At 51.9% G+C, this 15,571-nt stretch overlaps 1 protein-coding gene across 6 annotated transcripts in view; it reads left to right on the top strand.

Annotated features, from left to right (window-relative positions):
• The window catches only part of CFAP74 (cilia and flagella associated protein 74), a 65,206-nt gene that overhangs the window by 13,725 nt on the left and 35,910 nt on the right, over positions 1-15,571 (top strand). For 5 of the 6 annotated variants that reach the window (XM_036882624.2, XM_036882626.2, XM_057499616.1 and 2 more), the window contains 9 exons: positions 360-470; positions 873-975; positions 1,868-2,025; positions 3,212-3,416; positions 4,521-4,688; positions 5,749-5,922; positions 6,425-6,543; positions 8,500-8,566; positions 8,984-9,073. In XM_036882624.2, coding sequence (XP_036738519.2) covers positions 360-470; positions 873-975; positions 1,868-2,025; positions 3,212-3,416; positions 4,521-4,688; positions 5,749-5,922; positions 6,425-6,543; positions 8,500-8,566; positions 8,984-9,073 — 1,195 coding nt within the window. The remainder of the gene's footprint in view (positions 1-359; positions 471-872; positions 976-1,867; positions 2,026-3,211; positions 3,417-4,520; positions 4,689-5,748; positions 5,923-6,424; positions 6,544-8,499; positions 8,567-8,983; positions 9,074-15,571) is intronic. The other variant, XM_036882625.2, reaches the window with a different exon arrangement.

The raw sequence follows: 15,571 nt of genomic DNA, 5'->3' as shown, positions 1-15,571 counted from the left end.
GACAGGCCAATGGCACCCGTACCGCCACTGAGGGGAGCCCCCGCCCCTGCCCCTCACTCTCCATTCCCACCCAGTCTCATTGCCCTGCCCCTGTCCCTCCACTCCCAGCCTCGTCCAGCCCTTGGCCAGCTCTTCCTGCCGCCTCTGTGGAATCCAGGTCTGGACACACAGGGCCCTCCTCCCACCCTCCAGGGCAGCTGCAGGGCCCCCACTCCCACGCCACCCCTCATCCACTTCTCCCGGTCCTGCTTGGCACCAGCCCCGCCTGCATCCCCTCCTGCCCCTTGGCCACAAGCCTGGTTGCTTAGGGTGACTGTCCCTACACTCCCTGCCTTTCTGTCCCTGCCGAACCCCTGCAGGAGATCCATGTACCTCCAGAAGGAGCACGGGGTCAGGCACCAGAGGCTGGTGGAAGATGCCCAGAAGAATCACAAGGTCGCGGTGAAGCTCCTCAAGGCCTCCTTAGGCAGGTGCGTCTTCTGCCACAGACTCATCCTGCCCGTGTGCCTGAGGAGAAATCTAGGCACGTAGCTCCCTTGCTTTTGCTGTGAAATGCCCAGAGTTCATTATTATACCATCACTTCATCATCTAAAAATAATACTTTATCATCAAAAACTAGTATTTTTAGTTTTGAGCTGATTGCCTATTTATTCTCAGAAGAGGGGGCTGTGAGACGCAGTGAGCCTCTAGCCTAGAGAAATGTGTCTCAGAGAACGCATCTGGGGTCTATGTTCGGCATCACACTCCTCACTTGCCTGTCCTGATGTCACCTGTGTGGCCTCCCTGGGCACCAGACGTGCACAGGGCTCCTTGCATCCCCGTCACTGCATGTCACACGCCCACACTCCCCTTGAGAAACGACCTCTTCCAGGATTCGAGAGCAGGAGAGGAAGGAGAGGAAGGAATCGCTGGAGCACCTGAAGCGGCGCATGGAGGCCGTGCTGGCCCTCAAGGGGAGCATCGCCGCCAACCGGGTAGGCCGTGAAGCCGCCACAGTGGCCCCTAGGGTGGCCTCCCCACCCAACACCCTGGCCCAGCCTGCCTCTGGGAACCTGTCCAGGTGGGCTGACCTTCCAGGCGGCTGTCCTCCCAGGCAGGGCATCCAGGCAGGGTGTCCTTCCAGACAAGGGTGTCCTTCCAGGCAGAGTGTCCATCCAGGTGGGGTGTCCATCCTCGTGGGGTGTCCTTCCAGGCAGGGCATCCATCCAGGCAGGGTGTCCTTCCAGGCGGAGTGTCCATCCTGGTGGGGCGTCCATCCTGGCAGGCTGTCATTCTAGTCAGTGTCCACACCTGTATGCCACTCAGCTTCCTGTCCTGGGGGAGCAAGTCTTGTGTCCTCAGGTCACCACCTAGTCACTGCCTGGGAACTTACTCAGCTTCTCCCACAGATTTTTGCCCACCAGTCTGTGCCCGCACTTGGTAGGCACTAGAAGTTGGGCGGGAAGAAAACAGTGGGGCCCTGTCTTGAGGGGGGGAAATGACCCCCGCTAGGGCCTGAGGGTTCAGCAGTTTGTCCAGGAAAGCAGCAGGGGAAGAGGGGGAGCAGCATCTGCAGGGCTCAGAGGCCAGGCAAAGCATCTCGGCAGAAAGCCCGGTGGGCAGGGCCCTAGAGGGAGCTGGGACTGGCGGCCGGCCCGGCGGGAGATGGTGCCCAGTCCCCTGGAGCCCCGAGGACTTTAAGGAGGGAGGATGGGGGGATGGCGAGGGTAGTTTCTGCCGGCAGTACTCAGGCCACGCAGTACTGATTTAAGGACGCCTACTGAACGGAGCTCTGGTGCTCATGTGCGTGTGTGCAGGCGTGCGTGTGTGCAGGTATGCGCGTGCACAGTGCACTAGTGCTGCATACTCAGTGTTCTCTGTTCCCAGGAAACGCTGCGGAAATTTCAAGCTTGGGGCCAGGCCAAGGCAGCACTGGCTGAGCAGAGGGCCCAGGTGGAGAAGGCGGAGATTCTGGCCCACGGTGGGGACGCTTTCAAGCACCTTTTCCACCAACGCCGGTATCAGGAGCTGGAAGCCCAGAACCGGTGAGGCCGAGGCAGCACCGGGGTACTCTCCACAGCCAGCAAAGTGGCAGCTGCAGGGCCTCGCCCAAGGACAAGGAGCGGGGCGCGGGGGTGGGGGGACTTCAGGCCTGCCCTGTTTCTGCCCAGTGCCTCTCTCCACCCCTGCTGTTCAGACCCCAGCAGCTGGCCTGGGCCTCAGAGCACAGTTCCTCCTGCCCCCGCGTGGCTCCTGGGTTCATGACCTGGCTTCTCAGGAGCAGCCTTGAGGCCCAGAGGCTGCGTGCCCTGTCTCCAGGGTCTCCTGGTGCCCTAAGCCACCCTCCCCACCTTGTGTGGGGGAGTTGCGGCTGCCGGGCTCATCTTTAACCTGCTGCCTCGTGGGCTCCCCAAGCAGGTGCTCAGTGTACCTGCAGCCCATCTTTCACCCTGAGACCCCCCTCAGTCCTTCAAGGTCCCCATACACTCTCCTGGGCTGCACCCTGCCTTGAGGGATGAAGGTGGCCCCAGTCCTACCCAGCCCCCATAGGAATGGCTTCCTGGGACCCACCGCCAGGTTTCTGCACCTACCCTTCCCTCCTCCTCAGTTCTCTGCTTTTCCAGCGTAGGCCATGATGTGCTGGTTATTTCTGTGTTCTTGGTGCCTTTTTCTGAAGCTCTCCCTGCCTGGAGGGCCCCCCAGCCATCCCTGATCGTGCTCACATTAGGATCTGCCAGGTGTAGCCCTGGCCCTCTCTCTGGGGACAGTGTCTCTCGGCCGCAGCTCACAGGGCTCTGTGTGTCAGCACTACGTTGGGGTGCTGCCCCCGCTGGGGTGCTGCAGGGCTGCTCCACCTACCTCCAGTCCCTTAGCCCAGCCAGACGCCAGCCGGGAGCAGCTGGGGTAGGGAAGGAGCAGGCAGCCCCAGGCCCTGAAGGTGCCTGAGGCCCTCACCTGGGCTGCCCCAGTTGCCAGCCTGGACACCAGGAGCAGGGCTGCACTCGAGGGGTCAAGGTCTACCGTGGGGGCTGGCAGGAGGTGCAGGCCTGAGTCTCCAGCTTGGCAGAGGACCCCTGGGCCCCTCTGCCAGCTCGCACGTGAGCCTGGGGCTCACACAGGACCAATCTGTTCCTACACCCATGCCCACTTCTGGGCACAGGCTCCCACCCGCAGGCTTTCCTGGGCTGCAGGTGGCTGGGGCTGCTCTCAGCTGGTGGCATCTTCCCACAGTGCATTTGAGGAGGAGCAGAGGCTCCGAAAGCAGGAGATTGTAAGTCGGATTTTGAAGGAGGAGGCCAAGGAGGATGCCAGGAAGAAGAAAGCATGTCCCCCTGCCAAAGCCACAGCTCGATTAACGCTGAGGGACAAGGCCTGGAGCTACGTGGCCCACATCTGCGAAGGGAAGGCCACAGCAGCCATGACCTGCTGCCCACTGGTAAGCAAGATGTCCCTTGGGTCAGGCGTGTGGGTCTCAGGGCGCCCGGGGCCTGGAGCACTGTACCTCCCTCTCCCACTGAAGTCACACAGAAACTGCCCACTAAGGTGGGACGCCGCCTCCCATCACCCAGTCAGCAAGTCTTCGGGTAGCTCTAGGGCTGGGTGTGTATGTTCTAGAATCCAGCTTGAGGGGTCCAGGGCAGTGCAGGTGGCAGGTCACACAGCATCCCCCTGGCAGCAGGTGGCGCAGGTCCCCAGAGCCTCATCTGCCAGTGGAGCCAGGCCCTGGGGATGCCACTGCCAGCAGGGAAGTGCGCAGCCATGGCACTGAGGGTGGCTCAGGCTACCTTCACCATGCCCAAGTGACAGCAGGCCAGTGACCAAAGGCCAGTTTCCTGCCCCTGAGAGTGTGGGGTAGGGACATCAGGACCCCTCCTGAGCCCAGCACTGCACCTCTGCTTCTGCCCTGTGCTCCCCAAAACCCGAAGGTCAAGGTCACTGGCCCCCAGGGGCTTCCTCACTTTTGGCCTCGGCTCTGCGCATTCAGGCCCCCACCTGTTCCCCAGCCCACGCCCTTTGTCCTGGGCTCACGAGCACCTCAGGGCTCCTCCCCTCACCCACCTTCCCATCTTGGGTGCCTTCCCTGCACCCCCGCGGGGGCCTTTCTCACAGTGCAGCTGTGCCCCCTCCATCAGCAGGCTTGTTCCTTGTCTGATGCCTTCTGGAGTCTGGCTGGCTCCTCACGGTGTGCCCATGCCTGGCATGGAGCCAGTGCTCTGTACAAAAGAGCAGGCCAGCGAGCCCAGTGCCAGCGCTGGTGTCCTCCAGGTATTCACCACCAAGGGCTTTCCAGGGCGTGGCTCAGGCACATGGAATTGGAAGTTGGGCATTTTTGTGGACTGTTTTGTGAGCGTTGGATGAAGCTATTTAGGGATGCGTAAAGACACATTTTAGATGGAAAAAGTTACAAAACAGAACGTGCCTTGGTCTCCAGGGGAAGAGGAGCTCTGTGAGAACAGTGTCAGCTGTGCATGGCTCTGCCCCGCGGGGTCCTCTTATTCTGTTCTTTGGAGCTGACTGTGTGTTCCCTGTTTCCCGTCAGCAGCTGCAGGAGATCGACAGCCCCGCACATCCCAGAACCTCTCGGCTCGTGGAAGCCGTATCCAGTGAGTCAGTCCAGGGGGGCTCCGGGAACGTCACCGGCAAGAGCGGCATGCTGGCGGAGCCGGAAATCCCCGGGCTTTGGAGTGAAGACTGTGATTCGTACCAGGTACCGCTTCCAAGGGCTCGAACCTCCCCAGCGGAGCCCGGACCCTGTCTTCTCATCTGCCTCTGTGTCCCTGTCCCTGGCCGCCTGAGGCTCTCCCAGCATGGCTGCCCCGCACACCCGGCCGCCTCCCTCCACCACACCACCCTCCCTTCTCCCTCACAGAGCCGCCCTGTGAAGCCATGTGGCGGGACAGCAAGCCCAAGCATTCCCGGCCACCCTTGCTCCTGGTCACTGGGCCCAGGGTGGGGGAACGATTCCTCATTGTCCTGCTTACCATCGGGGAGTCGTGTTTCTAGAAAAATGCAAGAGTTCAGACTTTGGCAGCCTTTTTCAAGAAACATGCACTCCAGAGGCCTGGTGGTCCTGTCTAGAAGGGCAGGTGCAAGGCCACGAGCCAAGAAGGCAGCGGGTGTCCACAGCACCCCGTGCGTCTGTCCCTGCCCAAGCACCCCGGCAGCCACGGCCATGCATCCAGCTGAGAGGGTGTCCCCTGCCCTTGGTATGCTTACAAAGTGGGCTCCGTTGCTAGGCAGGCAAAGCCATGTGGCTCTGAGAAGCCTGGCAGCCTCGGGCCTCCACCGGAAAGGGCAGGCTTACCAGGCCAGCCCCCACCCAGGGCGAGGCAGGAGGGCGCCAGCGTCTGCTGCCCCAGAGCCACGCCCTAGACAGATCCCCTTTCCTACATTCCAGGGTCAGCCAGGGAAGCACCTTCATTTGTGCCACTTGAGAAAATGTCGCTTCCTGTAGAACTTTCAAAAACTTTCCCTTGGCCTGATTTGAAAATCTAGAAAATTCCTCCTCTGCTGTTATTTCCCAGGAACCTGCTGGGATCCTGGCAGTTCAGCTCTTCTCATGTTATCTTTCTCTGGATAAAAACCGCCTGCCTTGCTAATGCCAGGGCTCCCTGTGTCCTGTGGAGGCCCAGTCCCCCTCACTGGCCCCTGAGCCTGCTGCTCCGTGCCGCCCCCTCTGCCACCCCAAGCTGCCCTTGGCCACAGAGCACAGTGCCTCGCCGGCCCAGGCCTGCTCTCCAGTGCCCGCTGTCCCTGCAAAACCCCAGGTGCCCAAAGAGGACATGGACCAAAAACCTGTGCGTGGGACAAAGGTGGACAAGGATATCCTGGCCCGCACTGTGGAGCAGCTGCCCAGCAGGATAGTCCACAAGCAGGTGGCGTCTGGGCACTCATTCAAGGGTCAGCCCTTCCACAGCAAACCCAAGCTCATCCACTTCAAGGTGAGCCTGCAGGGTCTGCCCACCACTGTCCTCACCTGGCACTGAGGGCCTCACGGGGGCTGGACACCCACTGTAGGAGGACACTTGTCCCCGGGGACAGCCAGCCGAGGGCCTCCCCGAGGGACATGCTTTCAGGGGCACTGGAGCCCAGGTGGGCAGGCGGCTGTGCTCCAGAGTCACGGTCACCAGACTGCGGGGAGAGGGGACTGGCCACATGAGCTGCGGTCCGTCCCATGGAGTGGGTACCAGCTCCAAGTCCGTGTGGTCAGAGGCTCCCTGGCAGCCGCCTCCTGTGCCCTGGCCCTGCTCTCCACGTGCCCACCTGGGCAGGCCTCTCCGGGACGCCTCGCTTTGTGGTCTCAGCCTTCCTGACCGTCCTCGCCAGCTCGCCGTCTGGCTGCAGCCTGTCAGGAGAGGCGGTTATGGTTGCGGCTCGCTCCCCTCACCTGTGCTGCGGCAGCCACAGGAAAGCTTTGAGTAACGATGTCTCTGATTTTTCTAGGATTTTGACATTGGCAAAGTGTACAAGAAAAAGATCAGGTTGGTAAACGCAACCTACATGATTAACTACTGCAAGCTGGTGGGTGTGGAGGAGCATCTCAAGGACTTCGTGCACATCGAGTAAGTAGAAGGCCCCACGGTCCGCCCACAGCCTCTGCTGCAGAGCTTCAGGCGTAAAACCTTCAGCCCGGGTCTTCACGAGGCGTCTGTGTGTTTGTGCTGGATCTGCCCGAGAGCAGCCCGAGCTTTCCCCCTTGCATGGCGATGTCCCACTGCGGGAAGGGGTTCCCTGGCAGCCTGCCCCTCTCAGCAGGAAGTGGAGACCAACGCTCCTGCCAGGGCAGCTCCCTGAGCTGTGTTCAAACTGCTCGTCTCCTGTGGCCCTTTTCTCCATTGAGAGCCCCGCCGATGCTTGAGTGGGATCTCCTTTTATGTCTATAAGTTTCTCTCTGGCCCCCTTAGCGCTTTCTTCTTAACCATTTTATTTTTCTCCATTATTCCATGACCATTATTGTGTGTGTCTTCTGCGGCATCTCCGTTTTCCTCTGATCCTTAGCATTTTGCCTGCATTTTGAAAAAATATTTTCTTTTCTACTTCCTGGTTTCTGCCAGTGTTGATGTCCTTGGAGATCTAAGGTGACTCTGAAATTCCCAATTTGAGAGCAACTGCTTCTGTCATACTGGGGGAGCAGGGTCTCTATGCAGGGCCCTGGTGCTGGGGGAGCAGGGTCTCTATGCAGGGCCCTGGTGCTGGGGGAGCCGGGCGTGCAGGCCCCTTCGTACTTGGGCGGGTGCTCATTCCTGTATTCCAGTCTCTGTGCTGCGGCTGAGAAGCCAGCCTTCAGGGCAACCTCTACTCCTTTGTGCGTTCCCGGCCTCCTTCCTGGCTGCCCTGGGATCTCACTGTCTTTGGTGTCCTGATCCTACCAGCAGGTGCCTGGTGGGGGCTCACTTTCTCAGACCTGCTCGGAGCTCCCAGTGAGTCCTGGCTGAGGACTGGGGTCTTTGAACAATCTGGGAAATAAATCCCTTGGTCCTGCCTCTCCAAGTACCCCCTCCCTGTGCCCGCCCCCTGCCGGGAGCCTTTTCCTTCGCTGCAGGGGAGCCAGCTCCTCCCTCGGTGCCCTGCCTCTTGGGTGTCTCTAAGTAGCTGTTGAAATTGCTCCTTGAGGCTGATTTCAGTGGCCCTATTTCTCATTTCTAACAGTTCCAGGTTCCTTCTGAGACTGGCTGGCTACCCTCTGTCATGTCTCATATCTCCTCACCTTCACGTGTTCTAAAGATCTGAATTCAGTTTTCCTGCTGCCTGAGGGTCTGGGAGTTTGGCCTGCTCCTTGCAGGCAAGCGGCAGCTTCACGTACACACTTCGGGGTCCGTCTTCTCCCGGCGGGGCTCCGTCCTCAGGGAGTCTGTGTCCTCTGGCTTCAGAAGCTTCCCTCCCCATCACAGAAGTTTGGGATTTGCTTCTGCCTGGTGTCATTCGGACATTACCAGCCAGGGACAAATTTTTGTGAAATTTTAGCATGTATATTTCTAATCAAAGCACATTAGGTAAAATCCTACCTTTTGAAAACAAACATGATGTTAGAAATTCTGTGGAGAGCTGCTTTCCTGCCCCCAGGATCCAGACCAGGAGAGACGGGCTCCCTTCGAGTCTCTCTGAGAAGTTAGGGCTCCTTCTCTGGGTCTTTCACTGAAAGAGGAGATCAGCCCCGGCTCCCTGCCTGGCTCACACCCCTCAGCGGGCACCAAGGCCTTGGATCCCCGGTCCCAGGCCGGGCGTGTGTCCCCTGGGGAGCCGTGCCGTGCCGCCCACAGCACCTGTCCCCTCCAGGCTCGGCCCTGGGAGTCACTCGATAGGTGGTCACATGCTCCTTGAGCCTCTCCTGTGAATGGGGTTCTGTGGGGCGGGGGCTCAGCGTCCAGGGCAGGCAGGGGGCGGAGGGGTGGTTCAGACGCCCAAGGCAGCGGCCGGTCTGCGCCGTCCATCCCAGCCTGACTGCCACTCATATAGTGCAGAGTGCGCTCTGCTCTGTGTGGTCTGACCACTTGTGCTGTTGGCCATTGCGTCTGCAGCTTTGACCCCCCTGGTCCCATGTCAGCTGGGATGTCCTGCGAAGTGCTTGTCACCTTCAAGCCCATGGTGAGTGTCTCAGGGTCACAGCCAAATGACGTGAAGGGATTTTACTCACCCCATCATGAGGGTGGTGGGCAGAGCTGGGGTGTCTGCTGTCTCCCATGGAGGAAGGACCCGCCCACACTCAGCAGGGTCACCGAGAGCCCCGTTGTGCTTCTTCTAAAACCTATTCAACATATTCCCGAAATGCTGGCAGAATCACACGGCCATCCTCTGGCGCCCTGGCTAGCAGGGACCATCTGCTTGTGCCTCTAGGCCTGAGGGGTGTGTGTGAGGAGGTGCTAGCAGGCCCTGGCCAGCATGCGACCCCTTGCTGTGGGTTCCCTGGAGCTGGTGGGCCTGGGCCCGGCTGCGGTTGCACAGACATGGTGTGCGTGTCGGTTCGAGTGATGTCTGAGGTGGTTGGGGTGTTTTATTTTTTAGATAAACAAAGATCTGGAAGGAAACGTCTCCTTTCTGGCTCAGACGGGCGGATTTTCCATTCCACTGAAATGCTCAACAAAGAAGTGCTCTGTAAGTTCAGAAAGGGCTCCCTTTTCTCCATGCCTCACCAACTCTTGGTGCTTTGTGTCGTCTTGATAAGAGCCATTCTGACCGTGGGTGCGGGTCTCACTGGTTTTGGTTGCCGTTTCCTGGGGTTAGTGGTGTTAGGAGCTTTTCATGTGCCTCTTGGCCATCTGTATGTCTTCCTCAGAAAAATGTCTTCAGATCTATTTCTAAATTGGATTGTTTGGGTTTTTGCTATTGTGTGATATGATTTCTTTATATATTTTAGACATTAACCCCTTTTTGATATATGATTTGCAAATATTTTCTCCTATTCTATAAGTTGCCTTTTTGTTTTGTTAATGGTTTCCTTTGCTGTGCAGAACTGATTCTTTTTCTAATGAAGAAAAATCCCAAACATGATGAAAAGCAGAAAGAATAGTACAATGAATATCCATATTCTCACTACCTGGATCCAATTATTGTCAACATTTACCACAACTGCTTCATCCATCTATCTATGTATCTTACCATCTATCTGTCCATCTATCATCCTATTTATCTATCTGTCTATTTGTTCTGATCACTTCAAAGTATTAACAATATATATAATTAACAATTTATATATTGTGTTAAAATATAATTAACAATATAATACTCAACACCCACTCTTATAAACCTTAAGCATGCATCTCAAATAAACAAGGATATTTCCCTATAGGAGGCACTACATCATTGTCTTTCATAACCAGGTCAGCTAGTCAGCACTTACCACAGTGATGTTACATAACAAACCACTCCTTACCTCAGCAGCTCATAACAGCAGTAGGCATTTCGTCTCATGGTCACAGGTGTGCAAGTTAGCTGGTTTGGCTGATAAGGCTGGGCTTAGCTGGGCAGGTCTGTTCCAGACCACCAGTGGCCTAGGTGGGGCCCCCAGCCCTTGGAGCAGCAGCCTTCCTGGCATGAGCTTCTCATGGAGGATGATCAGAGCCCAAGAACTGAAGGCCAGCCATACAAGCATGTTTCAGGCCTTCACTCATTTCGCATCTACTGGTGTGCTGGCCGAAGCAAGTCCCATGGTAATGCCCTCCGTCAGTGGGGCAGAGATATGCTCCCCCAGCTCTCATGCAATACAAAGAGCCAGGCCAGAAGAGGGGATGAGGAAGTGAGAACAATTATCTCCTATTACCCAGTCCACATTCACCTGCACCCAGTTGTCCCCGAACCACCTTTTACAGCAGTTATTTTTTGAGCTAAGATGCAATCAAGGTCACACATTGCATTTCATTATTATGTTAAGTCTTTTTTTCAGTCTTTTCTTGTGGTAAAATACACATAGCACAGAATTTACCATCCTAACCTGTTTTTAAGTATACGCTCCATAGCATTAAATACGTTCATGATGTTGTGCAGCCATCACCACCGTCCACTCTGCACCTCTTTTCATCTTACGCAGTAGAAACTCTGTCCCCGTCCCCCTCCCTGAGCTTGGCGCGACCTCAGTCCTATTTTCTGTCTGTGGATTCGGCTCCTCTAAGTACCTTATATAAGTGGAATCACACAGTATTTGTCTTTTGTTTATTTCACTTACCACAGTGCCCTCAGGGTTCATCCGAGCTGTGACGTGTCTGAATGTGCTTCCCTTCTAAGGCTCACTGATACGGATGCCTTGCTCCTCTTGTTGTGCTGTTTGTTTTCATATGACTTAGAGCTTTTTTTGTCCCCCATTTCCTGTATCACTGTATTCTTTTTGTGTTTAGTTGATTTTTTGTAGTAAATGTTTAAATTCCTTTCGTGTATATTCTATAGCTATTTTCTTTGTGGTTACTATGGGGATTATACTCAACATCCTGAAGTCATAACACTGATTTGGATTTATGCCAGCTAAACTTCAGTAGTGTACAAAACCTCTGCCTCTTTACAGCTCTGCTGCTAATGTCACAAAATTACATCTTTGTAACTTGTGTGTCCAAAAACATAAACTAATGATTTTTAAAAATGCATTAGTTGCAAAAATGAACAAGTGGGACTACATCAAGCTGAAAAGCTTCTGTATAGCAAAGGACACCATCAGTAGAACAAAAAGGCATCCAACAGTATGGGAGAATATGTTCATAAATGACAGATCCGATAAAGGGTTGACATCTAAAATATATAAAGAGCTCACGCACCTCAACAAACAAAAAGCAAATAAACCAATTAAAAAATGGGCACAGGATCTGAACAGACACTTCTCCAAAGAAGAAGTTCAGATGGCCAACAGACACATGAAAAGATGCTCCACATCGCTAATCATCAGAGAAATGCAAATTAAAACCACAGTGAGATATCACCTCACACCAGTAAGGATGGCTACCATCCAAAAGACAAACAACAACAAATGTTGGCAAGGTTGTGCGCCACCATCCAAAAGACAAACAACAACAAATGTTGGCAAAGTTGTGGAGAAAAGGGAACCCTCCTACACTGCTGGTGGGAATGTAAATTAGTTTAACCATTGTGGAAAGCAGTATGGAGGTTCCTCAAAAAACTCAAAATAGAAATACCATTTGACCCAGGAATTCCACTCCTAGGAATTTACCCTAAGAATGCAGGAGCCCAGTTTGAAAAAGACAGATGCACCCCTATGTTTATCGCAGCACTATTTACAATAGCCAAGAAATGGAAGCAACCTAAGTGTCCATCAGTAGATGAATGGATAAAGAAGATGTAGAACAACATATGCACAATGGAATATTACTCAGCCATAAGAAAACAAATCCTACCATTTGCAACAACATGGATGGAGCTAGAGGGTATTATGCTCAGTGAAATAAGTCAGGTGGAAAAAGACAAGTATCAAATGATTTCCCTCATATGTGGAGTATAAGAACAAAGGAAAACTGAAGGAACAAAACAGCAGCAGACTCACAGAACCCGAGAGTGGACTAACAGTTACCAAAGGGAAAGGGACTGGGGAGGATGGGTGGGAAGGGAGGGATAAGGGGGAAAAAAAAGGGGGCATTAAGATTAGCAGACATAATGTAGGGGATGGGGGGCACGGGGAGGGCTGTACAACACAGAGAAGACAAGTAGTGATTCTACAGCATCTTACTACACTGATGGACAGTGACTGTAATGGGGTATGTGGGGGGACTTGATAATGGGGGGAGTCTAGTAACCATAATGTTGCTCATGTAACTGTACATTAATAATACCAAAAAAAAAAAAAAGACTCCAAAGGAAGTCAATTCACTTGATAAATGGCTGAGAAATAGGTGGCCTACCAGCCAAAAGCAAAAATAAATGCATTAGTCTCAAGTTATATAGAAAACCAAACATGGAGTTATAAACCAAAGTCACAATAACATTAGCTTTTAGGCTAATAATTGCTTTCCTTAAAAAAATGTACTTTTTCCTTAAATCATGTAGAAAACAAAAAGTACAGTACACACCATTATTATAATAATAATAGCTTCTATAATTGCCCAGATATTTGCCTGTATCGGTCTTTGTCTCGCCACATGGTTGCCGTCAAGTCACAGTCCGCCGTCTTTCCATTTCACCTGCAGAACTCCCGTGAGCATTCCACGCCGGTCAGGCCTAACCGTCACCAACTCCCTTGGCTTTTGTTTATCTAGGAGTGTCTTAATTTCTCCGTCACTTTTTTTTTTTTTTTTTTAGATAATTATTTTTTATTGAAGGGTAGTTGACGCACAGTATTACATTACATTAGTTTCAAGTGTACAACACAGTGATAAAACATTTATATACATAATTCTAGGTTCCAGCTATCACCCTACCAAGCTGTTACAATATCTTGACTATATTCCTTACGCTATCCATTACATCCCGGTTACTTATTTATTTTACCATTGGAAGTCTGTCCTTTTTTTTTTTTTTTTTTTTTGTGAGGGCATCTCTCATATTTATTGATCAAATGGTTGTTAACGACAATAAAATTCCGTATAGGGGAGTCAATGCTCAATGCACAATCATTAATCCACCCCAAGCCTAATTTTCGTCAGTCTCCAATCTTCTGAGGCATAACAAACAAGTTCTTACATGGAGAACAAATTCTTACATAATGAATAAGTTACATAGTGAACAGTACAAGGGCAGCCATCACAGAAACTTTCGGTTTTGCTCACGCATTATGAACTATAAACAGTCAGTTCAAATATGAATGCTCATTTGGTTTTTATACTTGATTTATATGTGGATACCACATTTCTCTCTTTATTATTATTATTTTTAGTAAAATGCTGAAGTGGAAGGTAGATACAAGATAAAGGTAGAAAACATAGTTTAGTGTTGTAAGAGAGCAAATGTAGATGATCAGGTGTGTGCCTGTAGACTGTGTGTTAATCCAATCTAGACAAGAATTTCTCCCTCACTTTTAAAGGACAGTTTTAACTGGATAAGGGTTCTTGGTTGACAGTTTTTCCTTTTGGCTCTTGAATATACTGGCCCACTGCCTTCTGGCCTCCAAACTTCCTGAGGAGAAATCTGCGGATGATCTTATTGAGGACCCCTGGATGTGACAAGTCACTTCTCTCATGCTGCTTTCAAATTCTCTCTTTGTCTTTGCCTTTCAATGGTTGGTCACAGTGTGTCTCAGTGTGGGTCTCTTTGAGTTCATCTAGCTTGGAGTCCTTCACACTTCTTGTTTATAAGTTAATGCTTATGTCTTTCATCGAACTTGGGAAGTTTTCAGTCATATTATCTTCATATATTCTCTCTGCCCTTTCATTTCTCTTCTCCATCTGGGACTCCCACAATGCATATATTGGTCCATTTGATGATGTCTCACTGGTTTCTTAGGCCCTGCTCATTTTTCTCCAATCCTTTTTCTTTCTGCTTCTCCGACTCAGTAATTTCCACTGTCCTGTCTTCAAGCTCACTGATTCTTTCTTCGGCTTGCTCAGATCTGCTGCTGAATACCACTAGTGAGATTTTCACTTCAGTTAGTATACTTTTCAGCTCCAGAATTTCTTTTTGGTTTCTTTTTAACTTTTTTATCTATTGATATTTCCATTTTGTTCATTCATCATTTTCTTGGCTTTCACATCTTCTTTGGGCATCTTTAAGAGAGTTGTTTGTGTTTCTCTAGTAGAGCCACCATTATGTCTTTCTCAGAACAGTCTCTGATGATTTAGTTTTTTCCTTAGAGTGGGCCATATTTTCCTATGCCTTTGCCTTGTGATTTCTTGTGGAACACTGGACATTTGAATCTAATAATATGGTAACTCTGGAAGTCATATTTTCTCTCTCCCTGTTTTTTGCTATTGCTTTTATTTTTGATTTTCTGATTGCTGTAGACTGTCTCTGTGCCAAGAATCAGCCTGAGGTGTCAAGTTAAGGTCTTCTCAGTTCTTTTCTTAGTCTTTTCCTGGGCATGCACAATCACTTTCTAATGTTCCCTCTGTATGCATTTGCTTTGAATGTCCTGGTCTTTAATGTCTGACTCCAAAAAGGTGAAAAAGAGAAAATGAAGGAGAGAAGGGCACTGGCCCTTTAAATCCCCTGGAAGTCACTGTAGCCAGAGGGGGAGGGGCTGCAGCCGCCGCCATCTGCCATCTCTGTGTTCAGAAACAGCAATCAGCAATCAGACCACAGATCCCCAACGTTTCGTGGATGGGGCCTTTTTTGCCCATCCTGTCTCCCACATGCTATGCACAAGGTGCTCCAGGATCATGTACACAGCTGCCTGTCCCGGGGCCGGGAGTGGGGGTGGGTAGCTGCTACTGTGCTAAGAGCTGGAATTGACTGAAATTAGTGACAATTAATGGTCCAGGTCTTCCTCTGGGAGCTCAAGACCTCCAAGACTCCAGAGCTCCTTCAGACAGTTGTGCCCCTACAGCTGGTCCAGATCAGGGGGGAGTTCCTGGTGCTTCCTGCTCCACCGTCTTCCCAGAATCCTCCCTTAAGTGTCTGATCTAGAATAGCATCCCACCCCACTTTTTGGTCATAAAATTGACAGCCAGTTCTCTCATGGAATGTCTCATGTTCTGAATTTGGATGATTGCTTTCTATCCTTCCAGGTAATGTGTCCCTCTGTCCCCTATTTCCTTTAAACTGGACGTTAATGCAGGGTACTGGATAAAAACAGTCCTTCCTTCTTACCCTAAATCGTAAAGATGCTGTAACAAACCCCACAACCCTTCATGAACTGGACATTAGATTACATTCAGTTAGACTCAGGGAACACCTTTCGGCAAGACAGCGCTGTGTGTCTTGTGCTGCACTGCGTTGAGAGGCATACAACGGCTGCTTGTCTACCACCCCCGTGCCCCGTCCATTGGTCCTGGCACCGAGAGAGTCCCCAGGCGACACAGTGAAACCTTATCTCTATATATTCGGGATATTTGTACCTTATCAGATATATGATTTGCAATTATCTTCTTCCATTCTGTGGGTTGCCTTTTTACTCTGTAGACAGTGTCTTTTGATGTACAACATTTTAAAATTTTTCAAGAAGTCCAGTTCGTCTATTTTTTCTTTTCTTGCCCATGCCTCTTTGGTATCATATCCAAGAAATCA

The sequence above is a fragment of the Manis pentadactyla genome, chromosome 4, assembly GCF_030020395.1.
Source record: "Manis pentadactyla isolate mManPen7 chromosome 4, mManPen7.hap1, whole genome shotgun sequence".
In the NCBI taxonomy this organism is placed as follows: Eukaryota; Metazoa; Chordata; class Mammalia; order Pholidota; family Manidae; genus Manis; species Manis pentadactyla.
The sequence above is the reverse complement of the archived record's forward strand: the minus strand, read 5'-3'. Positions and strand labels throughout refer to the sequence as shown.